This window comes from Esox lucius, chromosome 11 (genome assembly GCF_011004845.1).
Source record: "Esox lucius isolate fEsoLuc1 chromosome 11, fEsoLuc1.pri, whole genome shotgun sequence".
NCBI classification, from domain to species: Eukaryota; Metazoa; Chordata; class Actinopteri; order Esociformes; family Esocidae; genus Esox; species Esox lucius.
In genome coordinates this window covers 486,452-501,915 of record NC_047579.1, presented here as the reverse complement: position 1 = coordinate 501,915, position 15,464 = coordinate 486,452, and the positions used below count along the sequence as shown (strand labels likewise).

Below are 15,464 nucleotides of genomic sequence, written 5' to 3'. Positions count from 1 at the left end.
TCCTTTTTTCCTTCGTTCCCCATTTCCCCTCCATTCTTATCCTCTCACAGATTCTTGCTTTCATACTCTCCCTTCTCTCTTTCTCTCTCTCTTTCATCTCTTTTCTTGCAGGGGTGACACACAAAGATAAAAATATTTCAGATTTTAAAACAAAAGATATGTGGCGGTGCGTTTGGAGTGTCTGTGTGGTGTGTTCTGGTGAATTCATGTGGGTAGCTGGTACTCACAAGCCAGTTGGCAGTCACATGTGTAAGCCAATGACATCATCTTCTCAGTATGTATTATGTTTTAACCTTGAGATTGGCACCTCATTGAAGAAGGTAGGTTTGGTTTATGAAATGTGTACTGCAAAGTGCGAGTATGTCTATCTAAGGATGTGCTCTGCAGTGTGAGAGGAAACAGAAAGTGTGTTTACCAGAATGGAGTGGGCGAGAGCAAGAACAAAATGTGAGGGGGAGGGTTGGCTGACCATTAGTCTGTCCTATTGATCCATACAGTGTTCATCCATGCTCAGGCCCTGCCTAGTCTCAGGGGACGTAACAAGAGGAACAAACCGACAAGACCTCCACTTGAGAAGCATCTTCAACTGTTCTCCATTTTGCGGTTTCTCCTCTTACTCAGGGAAAAAAGGTTGTTTATAAGTATCCAGTTCGTTATTAGTTTTATTAGTTATCCTGAGGACACAAGAGGCCTCAGGTTCAATAACCTATGGGAAGCCAATGGTTTTGAACCAAGCATTTGACACAAGTGGCCACATACTGTGGAATGAAACAGACATCCTGCATTGCCCATCTTTAACAGAGGACGCCGTGAGCAAATATTAAACCTTGTGGCGCTAGTTATGCTTTACAGTCATATTCTCTTGATGAGTGGAGCAGGGCTTCTTGCAACCATCTCATTCGGGCTTTGTGCCCCAACAGCTAACCAGTACTCTCGTGGAGTGGTAAGTAAGGAAACTTCATGCTTCTAATCCAATAATAACAACCAATACAATATCCTTCATTAAATGCATTCATTGTTTTAAAGGATATTTCTTTGGGTTTATTTCACATACTATAAACAGACAGAATATGAGGCAGACTGGAGGGAGAACAGTATGGCTGTGTAGATGGAGACTTACGCTGACTTACGCTGGGATTGTTACCACTACACCATGGTGCCACACTGTTATACACATTGATGACATTCCCTCATTCATATGTCATACATATGAGTTATATTTAAAACTGTTTCATACATAGGCATTGTTGAAATGCCCTCTTTGGCATAATATGTTGTATGCTGGAATTGGGGAACCAGATTCATACTTCCAATCCCAATTAACTATTTGACTGTGACAATTAACTTGTTGTCCTTAAATATTATATCAGTTCTAAACTTGCAGGTAAGTGTTTTAACCTTAAATGAATTACCCATGTTACTTGAATTCATGTGGACTGACTTATGATTAACAACAAATAACAATATGTTTACAGTATTCTTTGGAATTGAGCCTGTTTATATGAATACTGGAGTGTCACAGTAGTGTGTGCATGCATGCATGTGTATATTTGTCATTCTTGAAATGTTATTGTACAGTCCATCCACATGTACATACACAAACTTATTCCAATTGTATGGCTTCTGAAAGTTCATTTCCGAAAAACAAGATGAAATTAGCATTTTGGCATCTTAAATGAGTAGTTCTCCATTCATTTTAGGTGTGCTTTTACATCAGTTTCTTTTACTATACCTTTCTTTGCTACATCCAATGTTAACTGGAATATTTTAGTTTTATATGTAGTTCTCTCATGTAAGGTGATTCCAATAACTAGTTGCTCTGAATAAGAGCACCTGTTAAATGAATAAAATGTCAAAGGTAAATTCTTTACATTGATGCTGCATATTATACTATTGATGCATCAGCATTTAAAAATGGAAAAACATACCATTATATTTTGCAACATGTAATTTTACCAGAAAGAAAGAAAGTTTTATTTGCTTAATTTAGGGTAATTCAAACAATTTACTTTTAACAAAAGAGTCCCAATTTCAATCTGCGGATGTTCTGTAGTTACTAATAATATCCACATTTTTATTTTTAAACTATCGGTTGATAAATAACTGCTTGCTAAGGTTAAGGTTAGGTTTAGAATAAGGTTTAGGGTAAGAGTTAAGATTAAGGATAGCATAAAGGTTAAAATATAGATAAGAGTTAGGGTTGTTAGATAGATAGTCAGTAGACAGTCGGGACTCTCATTAATAAAGTGTTACCCAAAAGATTAATGTGTACCAAAAGAAGAAGTGTAATGTTATGGCAGTTGGCTTTTCGTGAGAATGAAACCCACTAACATGACATTGCAAGCACAATGCTCTTACCAAATAAGCTATTTTCAACCTTAGTGGCTGATTTTTGCTTAGTAATATTTCTGGGTTATTGAGTGTTATGTTTTTGAACCTGTCCTAATAAAACATTTCATTTCGGTACTTGACTAACATTACCAAGTCATTCCAGAATGTATTGAGGTTTTTTATTTGACCCAGCTGCACTTCATTGATGACATGAATTTTAGAATGAAAAAAGGTGTCGCACCAGAGGACATCCCATGCAAAAAGGTTTCACACCAAAGGAAAAAGAATCGGTGCAAATGTGTGACAGTCTAAAAGGTTCACTCTTTTGATTCATTCATCATCTCTGATCATGTCATATACTCCAGATATGTCTCCTTCACACCTCCAAATGCTATGGTGAAAACACTCCCTATTTTAGGTCAAGACCTGCCACAGATCTTACAGGAGGACTGTCCACCCCAGTCTAATAGCCCATTAAAGATTTCCTCAACATTTTCAGTAGACCAGTCATAAATAATGTGTCTCTATCTAACAAGGACAACTGTTCCTCAGAGAGTAGGCAGATTTTCAGTCTGGCATCCACTGTTTCCCCTCTGATCTTTGGTTTGCTTCCAACAAAGAACAAAAGAAGTGCGCAGGTCAGCTGAGCTCTGATTTACAGTCCTACCAGTGTCACAGCAATGCAAGAGGTTGATGTTGAGAGCTCTTTACATCCAAAAGCTGAAAGTCATAACCAGTCAACAGACTTTATGCTCAATAAAATGATTTTCATTCAATGTGCAGGCCTTGTAAGCAAGGCAACAAAATCACATACCTTTTTAAAAGAAAAACAATCAACTTTAACCAATGTATGTTGTGATTACAATTTCATCGATCAGAACTTTTAAAGGAGTAAGGACAGAGACAAAATTCTCTTGCACAATTTAATAGTTTATTTGCAAATAGAGAGACGCGTCAAATGCTTACCGAATAATCATCTGAGGAGTCTCTAACTTAATACATGACAATCATCAGTACTTATAGTGGAAAAAGTGGTGTGGTAAGATGCTGCCCATCTGTCTTGTCAAATAAAACACATTCTCTTTGTTCTGTCAATACCTAGGCTTCACACAAGGGGCAAGCTGTCCTTCCCCACATGGGTAACCTCTTGAGGTTAACAGAGGTCTAACAGAATCCAGACAGACAATAGATGCCCTGATGAGTTATACAGATGCCCAGGTTAATGAGTAACCTTATAATCTAACAATACCAGTCAGTTATGCCCCCTAGGCAAATACCAGATCCCCCTCTCCTACATTCCTAAGGAGCAAAGGACAGATAACCTTCCTTGGTTTAAGCAGAGGAACAGATGGTCACAGACATGTGTGTCACAATCAAAGAAAATAGTTACATACTAAGCAATAGAAAAGCAGACATTTCTCAAATTTACCTTAGTTCAAAATTTCATTACAATGTAGAGTGGATATAAAAAGTATACACACCCCTGTTAAAATGCCAGGTTTTTGTGATGTAAAAGAATGAGACAATGATAAATCATGTCAGAACTTCTTCCACTTTTAATGTGACCTATAATGAGAACGTAATGAGAACAATTGAGAAAACAAACTGAAATCTTCGAGGGGAGAAAATGAAAAATAAAAACCTTTCAATAACCTTGTTGCATTAGTGTGCAATATCCCAAAAGTACTTTTTAAAGAGTACAAATAATTATGCTAAACAACTTATAGCTAAAATCTTCACCACTAATAGTTGTTTTTCATTGACTAACCCCCAACTGCAATCGTTAACCTTTCTCGTACTGTGGAATCATCGCTGGAATCATTATACTCATTATAGCCACGTAAGCCATAAAATGCACAAAACTCGTATTGCACTCGGACCATTCCATCAATATCATATTTAATCATTTAATCTTTTACTGCAATTATCCATTGTGTGTGGTTTGAACATACTGTATGTAAAACCAATCTTTCTACTATTGACCGAGTTAGGTGTGGTTTTGAATACTACTGAATTCATTTTTGCAAGAAATTGTGCTTGCAAACTAGATTTAGTTTTTACAAAAGGTTTTCAGCACCAACATCAATGTTGGAACACAATTTACGTTTAACACATGCTAATTTCAGAAGCCTATTGTGCTGTCAGCTGTCAGCGGATGTCTGCAAGTGTGGAAGTTCCTAACTTGTCCAGGTAGTAACATTCATTGAATGTTTAGACCCTCACTCCTTTTGATATTGATTTGTCTTATTTCTTTCAGGGCACAGTACATTTTAGATATACATATAATGTAACTTCACAGTAACAAATTAACAGTCCAATTGGAGGTTTGGATTTGACTGGATTAGAAATGTTTTATTACCCAGAAAAAAATAGTTTTACTATAAGCTTACCCAAATAAAAAAACAAGCATTGAAAGTGTGGTTTAACAAACACAACGTGCCCTTGAAACACAGGACTGATGGTTGCTGATAATGGGCCTCTGTATGCCTATGTAGATATTCCATAAAATAATCTTCAGTTACCTGCTACAATAGTCATTTACAATGTTACCAATGTCTACATTGAATTTCTGATACTGTAAATTTGATGTTATTTTCAAGAACAATTCGCTTTTCTTCCAAAAACAAGGACATTTCTAAGTGACCCCAAACTTTGAACGTTACTGTAAGTCAATTAGCCAAAATTCACAACCAGATCAGTTAACAATAGTGAGTGCATACATTTTCAAACTGCGCCCCCCAACTGGGCTAAGCTTATATTATTGGTCTAAAAAACAATATCAAGAGTTCCTTGTTAAAATATAATAATTCCAATTGCATTCTGTTTGGAGGACTGGCTGAGTCGATATGGGTACCTGCCCCCTTTGGACCCCCGCACAGAGAGACTCCAAACCAGGGAGGGCATCCAGCAAGCCCTCCGCCAGATGCAGAGGTTTGGTGGACTAGAGGAGACAGGAATACTGGGTAAATTGCTTAGAAATATTTTGCTTCCATTAGTGTAATGATGTTTGGATCAGGAAATATTTTTACAGTTATCCATATTTAAGAAAAATCTATGTTTAATGTATTAGGCTTGTATAAGATAAATCTGTATTTCTCCAAATCACACACCCATTTTGTTGTTCTCTCTCCTATTGCAATCCCTTCCAATCTTTCACTCCCACTTTGTTTCTCTTTCTCTCTGTTTCAGACAATCCCACTATATCTCTGATGAGTACCCCTCGTTGTTCCCTGCCTGACATTGTTGGAAAGGAAGACCTAATGAGGAAGAGGAGGAAAAGGAGAAAGAGATATGCTCTGACTGGGCTACGATGGGAAAAGAAGGATATCACCTGGAGGTATTTTTCTGTAGCTCTAAAATACTACACTTACACAAGTTTTTTGGATGGCAATAGTAACCAGATTTCAAATAAACATTTGCGATCAACTGTTTACATAGCATAGTCTCCATTTAATTTATTACACTTTTATTAAGCCTAATCAGGGAAATACCAGAGTGGGACAATACATATTGAGCTACAGTTAGCTTTACAATCCATCTCAGACTTAATCCATACTATGAGAGTATATAGTGTATTTTGCTAACTCTGGATGGCTTGTACGTGTGAGTACATTTTGCCCAAAAGCAGATCCATTCTAGAGATACATTGCCACACAAATGTACCTGGTCAAAAGGTGTGCTATATACATTTAATGATGTATTCCCATTTTAAAGTTATTTCTGTAAGTTCTCTATCTCACCATGTCTCATTTTCAATTAAAGCAGCTTTTTAAATGGACACTAAACAAAAACAACTTTCTATTTTCAATGAAGACAATTACATTTAATATTTAATTGATATAGCATTCTTCTACAGTGATTAATGCACATAAAGACATCCTGTCATATTTGTGGGATTTGTGGTTCTGGTACCCCATGTGGTTGTCTCACCACCCCCTGAGATTCTGAATGCAAGCTAGCAAGCAAGTTTATTTATATAGCACAATTCATACATCATACATCAATTCATACATCATATCATAATAATAAAAAATAAAACATATAAAGATAAATGGGATAAAAACATAGGAAGCTAGAGGCACGTGCTCAGTCATAGGCACGTGAGAAGAGAAGTGATTTTAACCTGGATTTAAAAATGTATAAGTTTGGGGCATGTCTAAGATCTTCTGGTAGTTTATTCCAGTTTTGTATAGCATAAGTGCTAAACGCAGCTTCTCCATGTTTAGTTTGGACTCTAGGCTCTACTAGCTTATCTGTGTTCATGGATCTAAGAGCCCTGCTAGGTTTATATTCTTCAAACATATCAGAAATGTATTTGGGTCCTTAACCATTCAGAGATTTATAAACTAAAAGCATCACTTTGAAATCTATTCTGTAACTGACTGGAAGCCAATGCAAAGATTTAAGAACCGGAGTGATGTGCTCTGTTCTCTTGGTCCTGGTTAACATTCTAGCAGCAGCATTCTGAATGAGCTGCAGCTGTTTTACAGTCTTTTTCAGGAGTCCAGTTAAGAGGCCATTACAGTAGTCTACTAGAGATAAAAGCATGGATGAGCTTCTCTTGGTCTTTTTGGGACACCAAGCCTTTGACTCTGGCTATATTTTTTAGATGATAGAATGCTGTTTTGGTCTTTGATAAGACTGTTAAATGTGAGGTCTGAGTCTATCAGAACACCAAGATTACGCACTTGATCCCTGGTTTTAAGGGCCCAAGAATCCAGCTCTTTACTAATACTTGTTCTTTTATTTTTGTTGCCAAACACAATAATCAGATTTTTTTTTGCTTTGAACTGTCTGCTATTTGCGCTACTGATTTGCTTCCTACACATAATGCCGCTGGAAAAGGTGGGCTGTGCTCAAAAAACAAGCGTTGTCCTCTCAGCACTCCCACACCCTCTGATCAGAGAATCTTCTGAACTCAAGAGTCCACAATGGCCCTGGAGACACCAGGAAATCAACACAGAGAGTTATATAGTGTTTACTTTCCTCCATCTCCTCTAATCCTTCTACCCCTCCCAGTATACACAGCTATCCGTCCACCTCCCGGTCTTCCTCTCTCTATCCTGAGCTGGTGGACAACATCATCACCCACGCCCTCCGTGTGTGGAGCAGCAAGACCCCCCTCAACTTTCACCAACTCCTCTCCTCCCGAGACCACCCGAATAAAGAGGGGGATATTAGGGTTTCCTTCCAAAGCTCCTACCATGAGGATGGATACTCCTTTGATGGTAGAGGAGGCACCCTGGCTCACGCCTTCTTCCCAGGAATGGGGGCCATTTCGGGGGACACCCACTTTGACAATGATGAGCTGTGGAGTTATGGGTACAGAGGTGAGGGCAAGAGGCGTAACACACAATGACACAATTAGACACATATACTCAAACTAGACCAACCCTAAGCCTACTATACCATGCTAGACCATTATATACACCTAACCCTTTCTAATCAGCTTAACCCTTAATGCCTAAATCTAATCCTAAACCCCAATATAACCATGAGACTAAACTTACTCCTTTTCTAAATGAGGGCCAGCAAAGATTTTTCCCTTTTTCTGATTTGCAACCGGTTTACCAAACTTGTGGTCCACAAAGTTATTATAGTACATGCACACAACCAGTGTGTACTGTGAATGCATCATGAGATTTTGATTGCTTACTCTCTCTGTCTTTTCCTCCCTCTCTTACTCTCTCCCTGTCTTTCCAAAGATCTTTCCCTTTCTTTCTCCTTCATTCTTCGCTCCATCTTTACCTCCTCCAACACCTGCATCACCTTTTTTTTAATCCGTCTTTTTCATTCTCTAGCGTACATGAAATAAAGCGCACACGCTAAATTCATTCACACAGTTGGTCTATTTCTCTTCCTCTGTCAGATGACCTTGGCACCACAGATCTCTTCACGGTGGCGGTGCATGAGTTTGGTCACGCCCTGGGCCTCTCACACTCCTCTTCCAGTCCCTCCATCATGAGTCCATACTACCAGGGGACGGTAGGGGGCATCCAGGGATATACCCTACCTAATGATGATACACTGGCCATACAGGCCATTTATGGTAAACACTAACAAAACAAAGACCAACTCTTATGTGGCTCATTAGCAAAATACACATATGCGCTACACAGATGGAAAGCAAATGTAAAAAAAATAGCAATATGGTATTTCACAGGTAAAAACTCTGCATCTCATCCCACTTTCACCACAACCAGTCCTGATCTTCCTCGTCTGCCCAGTCTTTCCCCTCCAAGACCAACATCACGGTGGGTTTAGAACCAAGCAAATTCCATAACTAACACTACTGCTGCTGCTTCTAAAACTACTTCTGCTACTATTCCAATTAAAATACTTAACATATCACAACATCTTTAAGATTCAGTAGATTCTCCCTTATTGTCCCTTACACAGCCCAGACCCTGATCTGCCAGATCGCTGTGTGGGGAAATTTGATGCTGTTGCCAATATCAGAGGGGAAGTCTTCTTCTTCAAGGGTAAGCAAAAAAGTAAATGTTGTTGTCAACTCTAGAAAGACGTGTGAGGGCTACGGAGTGTCAGTATACCCGGTATTGGAGGACTGGTGTTGGGAAACACTGCGGCGTAAACAATGACTTTGGTACCTGAAATATGAGTCAGCCATTACATTATGACCACTGACAGGTGAAGTGAATAACACTGATAATCTTGTTATCATGGCAACTGTCAGTGTCTGGGATATATTAGGAAGCAAGTGAACAGTTGATCCTCAGCATTGATGTGTTACAAGCAGGAAAACTGGGCAAGTGTAAGGATCTGAGTGACTTTGACGAGCCAAATTGTGATGGCTTGATGACTAAGTCAGAGCATCTCCAAAACTGTAGCTCTTGTGGGGTGTTCCCGGTCTGCAGTACCTATCGAAAGTGGTCCAAGGAAGGAAAAGCAGTGAATCTTTGACAAGGTCATGGGTGGCCAAGGCTCTTTGATGCATGTGGGGAGTGAAGGCTGGCCCGTGTTTCGATCAAACAGACGAGCAACTGTAGCTCAAATTGCTGAAAAAGTTCATGCTGGTTCTGATAGAAAGGTTTCAGAACCCACAGTGCATCGTGCCTACAGTGGACATCTGAGCTTCAGAACTGGACCAAGGTGGGCTGGTCTGATGAATCACGTTTTCTTTTACATCACGTGGATGGCCCTGTGCGTGTGCGTCGCTTACCTGAAGAGCACATGGCACCAGGATGCACAATGGGAAGAAGGCAAGCCAGTGGAGGCAATGTGATGCTTTGGGCAATGTTCTGCTGGGAAACATTGCGTTCTGCCATTCATGTGGGTGTTAATTTGACATGTACCACCTACCTAAGCATTGTTGCAGACCATGTACACCCTTTCATAGAAACGGTATTCCCTGATGGCATTGGCCTCTTTCAGCAGGATAATGTGCCCTGCCACAAAGAAAAATGGTTCAGGAATGGTTTGAGGAACATAACAACGAGTTCAAGGTGTTGACTTGGCCTCCAAATTTTCCAGATCTCAATCCAATCGAGAATCTGTGGGATGTGCTGGACAAACAAGTCCGATCCATGGAGGCCCCACCTTACAAATTACAGGATCTGCTGCTAACATTTTGTTGCCAGATATTCCCGCACACCTTCAGAAGTCTAATGGAGTCCATGCCTCGATGGGTCAGGGCTGTTTTGGCGGCAAAGGGGGACCTACACAATATTAGACAGGTGGTCATAATGTTATGGCTGATCGGTGTATATTACAAATACACTGAGTTTTCACACTGACCAGGAATCAATTGTGATTATTACAGTGTGCATGAACAGTATTCATAGTGAGTACACCTTAAACATGCACACTCCTAAACTCTGCCTATTCCTTTATCCTCTCTCCTCCCTTTTTAGGTGCTTTCTATTGGCGAGTTCAGCAGGGGCGTTCTCTGTTGTCCTTCACCCCGGCTCTAATTCATAACTTCTGGGTAGGCCTCCCTCCACATCTGGACCAGATCGACGCAGTCTATGAAAGGAGCAATGGACACATTGTCTTTTTCATTGGTAAGGAATGCAAAACCATTTCAAAAGATATAAACTGTACAGCGTGTTATACCATTTATGTTTTCATACATTTTCAGGCATTTCATGCTTTATTTTAATAGAGACAGTGGTGAAAAACAGGAGTTTTAGCGGGATGTGCAGTGGCCCAGTCTATGTTCTGTGGCAACCCATGCCGCAGTACATAGACCGCTGGATTAGCCGAGGCCACAAAATATATAATATTCAGAATTGTAAATTATTTATTGGTAGGTGCTTGTCTGAGTAGTGCTTGAATGCCCAAATAAGAGCCTTCTGTTTTGGTTAATATTTGATGAATTATATATTTCAAGTTGTTCTGCTTTCAACCTACTCGGTGCAGGAGACCAGTACTGGGTCTTCAAAGACACAAACTCTCTGCCAGGGTACCCACGCCCACTTCAAGACTGGAACCTGCACACTCCGGAGGGTCGGGCACCGGAGAGGGTCGAGGCAGTGTTTGTGTGGGCACACAATGGGCAAACATACGTGTTCAGCGGAGGGCAATACTGGAGATTCGACGAAACAGGCCAGGAGAGGAAACAGGAATCGGGTTACCCAAAAAGGGCCTCCCTGTGGTCTGGGGTGCCCTCTGACCCAGATGACATCATCAGCCTGAGAAATGGTAAGGGAGGTGGCATTTCTTAATACATATTTATAATTGTCTAGAAGGGCAGCTCCTTGTGGTAGCTTGGTGTATGTCAACTTTTGATCAGGACCATTTGGGTGATATCTGTTTCATTATGATTTAAAAAGGATGGCTGCTGTGCCAGTGAATCCAACACCCTCTCTCCCTCACCTCATCACGGACATCTGTTTTTTAGCTTTAAGTACAAAAGTCAATAGATTGTGTAGCAGTCTATATTGTGAAGTAATACAATTTACCAGCAATATTGAATGACCTCTTTAATTGTCTGTAAGTCTACAAAGTTAAAATAAACAACTCAAATATTGAGCTATATTACATTTTAATAAATTATGCATATGTCGTCTATGGTGGTACAGTGGTCTAAGGTGCTGCCCTTGCACTTTGGGTTTGAATCCAGCCCACAATCTCTCTTTTATCACGGAGTGTTTGTCCTTGCATCCATAGCTCTGCCTGTAGATTTGAGAGCAATACTTTTTTTTCAGCACCATTTGTTTTAACATATACTATTGAGTAGTTATTTATTGCGCAAGGTGATTCATCACTCAGTCTATACTCACCTGTTCATTGAGTACCTAAAATATTTCTACTGCCACCACCACATTTTGCTTATAATGTGTTATGCTTATTTGTTTGGTCTTCTTTGCATCAATTACATTTACTGATACTGTTGTGCTCATAAGTTTGCATAACCTGGCAGAAATTGTAAAATTTTGGCATTGATTTTGAAAATATGACTGATCATGCATAATGAAGCCATGTATTATCAAATTGTAGTTTGACTCCTTTTTAAATCATAATGAAACAGATATCACCCAAATGGTCCTGATCAAAAGTTGACATACCCTTGAATGTTTGGCCTTGTTAAAGACACACAAGCTGACACATACTGGAGAAAATGGCAATTTAAGGTGAATTTCCCATACCTGTGGCTTTTTAAATAGCAATTAGTGTCTGTGTATAAATAGTCAATGAGTTTGTTAGCTCCCATGTGGATGCACTGAACAGGCTAGATACTTGCCATGGGGAGCCGAAAATAATTGTCAAAAGATCTGTGTAACAAGGTAATGGAACTTTATAAAGATGGAAAGGGATATAAAAATATACCTAAAGCCTTTCATATGACAGTCAGTACTGTTCAATCACTTATTAATAAGTGGAAAATTCGGGAGGTGATCTCTTGATACCAAGCAAGAAAGATTTCAGCCAGAAGAATTGTTCGGGATACAAAGAAAACCCACAGGTAACCTCAGGAGATAAACCGGCTGCTCTGTAAAAATACTGTGTGGTTGTTTTAAGACAATACTTGAACAAAAATGAGCTGGTCAAGTTGCCAGAAAGAAGCCTTTACTGCACCAATGCCAGAAAAATGCAATATGCCCGACAATTCCTTGACACATGTCACAGTATCTGGCTCACTGTAATTTGTGACAGAATTCCTGAATGGGGGTTACTGTCTTGGAAACCTGATCATTGCTAGGTAGACACACCCTTCAATGTATATATCAGCTTGTAACCAACATTACAGTGAGAAGAGATTGAGTGGGATGAGATTGAGGTTGTGTAAGGAAGACTAGGTCCTTAACCTAATGAACACGACTAATGCTGCAATAAATAATTGAATTACTCTCTCCCTTGACAACCGGGTTTGCAATAATTATTTCAACCACTACTAAGCTGTGTGATCTTCACCTAATTCTCTTAAAATATATGTACTTACTGTAAATCGCTCTGGATTAGAGCGACTGCGAAATGATTCAAATGTAAAATGTATGTGGGCTATTAGGTCAAATGTTCCTATAGCGATGAAAATGCATCCAATCTTTATTTCCATGCCCTCATGGCATGATAATCCAGATCAGGTGATTCCTACAAATGGCCTGGTTGAACCAGAAATGGTTGTTTGGAGAAGATGTATATTACTCCAACAGGGTAGATGGGAGAACATGAACATGATTCCAGAAGGGTTATTGGGAGAATGTGAACATGATTCCAGAAGGGTTATTGGGAGAATGTGAACATGATTCCAACAGGGTTATTGGGAGAATGTGAACATGATTCCAGAAGGGTTATTGGGAGAATGTGAACATGATTCCAACAGGGTTATTGGGAGAACTTAAACATGACTCCAAGACGGTTATTGGGAGGGATCTGCCTTCTATGGCAATCAGGGTATGTAAGCACTTCATTGTTAGTAAAGTCCTGTGGTTAACATAGCAATTGACAAATCAAATGTCAGTTGTATTTATTAAATTCACATGCACACATTTTCCAGATCATATATTGTAATCTTTTGAAATTTCCCTAATTACTTGCTTCCCTTATCCCCTCAGGAGATACATACTTTTTCAAAGAGACTTCATACTGGGTGCTGAAGAGTGGGGAATTGAACCAGGGAAATATCACTCCAAAATCCACAGCAGTGGATTGGATGATATGTGAGGCTCCTGTAACAACTCCCAGCCACTTACCGAAGAGACCAAACAGAGACTGTGACTGTAGCAGAACAGTGACAATACAGGCATCTCATTGGCTAATACTATCTGTTTTTATTTTGTTGTTTTCTTCCATAAATTAGTTTCCTCTTTTTATTATTGCATTTTTTACGAAGTTGTATTGTTTTTTTCAAAGGCAGCAAACAACTGCCCATTTGTCAAAGAGAGTTAAAACAAACTTTAAAAAAAGTTGAAATACAATACCAATGGGGCCATATCAACACAAAAGTTGGATTCTCTGATTAAGCACCCATCATCACAATACAAACAATGCCAACAACATAATTGGAAAACCCCAACAAAACATACTGAACCACAACAAATAGGAAACCTGGTTTGTACATATTAAGCCTATTCAACCATGCATAGAACCATGTAGCCTGACTGATATCTGACTCAAATTCCTCTGAAAAGTCCACAAGGGTCTTGCTGCGTGGGGCACTGTCAACCAGGGCACCGTGGACTCAACTGAGCTTACCTGCTACAGACGCATTACAGTATTAGCTAGCTAGCTCCACATTACAGTATTAGTTTTGAGAACCTGTTATCACGTAAAATAATTCAGACGAATTAGTAAAATAGTGAAAATACAAAGATTCTTAAATTATGTTAGGTAAATAATTACAATCGAGCGAATCATGTAATTAATCACAATTTTAAAGACAGATTAAGTAAAAAAAGAAGCCAAAGTGAAGGTATTATACTCATGGTAGCCTATGTAGTGTAGCTAACAAATTACTGGGTTGAGTCCAACTGTATAAGTTAAGTATTTTGTAACATCTGTTGTCATAAAAAGGGCCCCACGTACGAGTTTGACCATGCCGTTTTATGTAGTTCTAGCAGTTCAAGCAGTAGTTAAATTGTATTTTTTTTTATAAACAATGAAAGATTTGTTTAGATTTACTTTACTCTTTACAATTGCTTACTGTAGCCAAATGTCTTTTCTGACTTTGTTTAATAAAATTTGTATGTTGTTTAATATTGAATAAATCCACGTTGCTTTTTGAGCTGTAGATTTCTTTTCACAAACTTACTGTACTTTTATGTTTGTGCAGAATTTTTTTTTGATATGCTGTTGCAACTTAGAGTGCAGAACAAATGGTCACTATTACTGTCCTATAGGTCAGAACAATGTCATGAAGAGGTACTGTACCATATGAATGACCACCTGCATTCATGTCATGGCACACCAAAAGCTCAGTAAATCTGGGTGTATTTATATATACTGCTGTGGATAAAAAAAATTCACATGCAAAGAAAAGCAGATTTTGTTGGACAGTACAATGGAAATCTTATGTCACATAATGAGAAAATATTGAGTAAACAATGGGTGAAAGTATAAAAAGGGTAACTGCAATTTAAAGTAAATTTACACATCACAAGACAGTTTATGATACTGTGAGGATGATCAAGCTATAAAGTGAATTGTCTATTATGTTTTTGTAGAGCAGGATAGTGAATATCGCAGATGAAATTGCTCCTTGGGACCAGGCCTCACAGTGCCCAATCAGGCTTCATAGTGCCCAAACAGGCTTCATAGTGCCCAAACAGGCTTCATAGTGCCCAAACAGGCTTCATAGTGCCCAATCAGGCTTCATAGTGCTCAACCAGGCCTCACAGTATCCAACCATGTCTTACAGTTTGGCCTCACAGTGTCATTGTCATTACAGGTTTGCAACCTCCAACTGATGAACAATCTATATACACTGCTCAAAATATTTAAGGGAACACCATCATCACAGTATAAGAGCAAGCCAATTAAACTTCAGGGATATCAATTTGTCCAGTTAGGAAGCATAGGCAATTGTGAATCAATGTCACCTGTTTTGGTGCAAATGAAAGTGACAACAGGTGCACTGGAGACAGGTGCAACTTACTGTTGCAACAGGTGCAACAGTAAGACAACCCCCAAAATGGAATGGTTTGGCAGATGGTGGCCACAGACAATTGCCCTCT

General features: G+C 39.2%; 1 protein-coding gene across 1 annotated transcript; it reads left to right on the top strand.

Annotated features, from left to right (window-relative positions):
• Positions 1-204: 204 nt before the first annotated feature.
• mmp25a (matrix metallopeptidase 25a) lies at positions 205-13,644 on the top strand. The gene is made up of 10 exons (XM_010867165.4): positions 205-943; positions 5,162-5,294; positions 5,521-5,668; positions 7,351-7,661; positions 8,201-8,380; positions 8,495-8,585; positions 8,731-8,813; positions 10,203-10,352; positions 10,711-10,992; positions 13,347-13,644. The coding sequence occupies exons 1-10, from the start codon at positions 842-844 to the stop codon at positions 13,589-13,591; spliced, it is 1,725 nt and encodes a 574-aa protein (XP_010865467.2). The 5' UTR covers positions 205-841; the 3' UTR covers positions 13,592-13,644.
• The last annotated feature ends 1,820 nt before the right edge of the window (positions 13,645-15,464 follow it).

Bases quoted from the DNA above. Each gene is read 5' to 3' on its own strand.
- mmp25a (XM_010867165.4), top strand. From the start codon at position 842: ATGCTTTACAGTCATATTCTCTTGATGAGTGGAGCAGGGCTTCTTGCA. The intron at 944-5,161 runs GTAAGTAAGGAA...TTCTGTTTGGAG, and splicing joins ACCAGTACTCTCGTGGAGTG to GACTGGCTGAGTCGATATGG. The intron at 7,662-8,200 runs GTGAGGGCAAGA...TTCCTCTGTCAG, and splicing joins GTGGAGTTATGGGTACAGAG to ATGACCTTGGCACCACAGAT.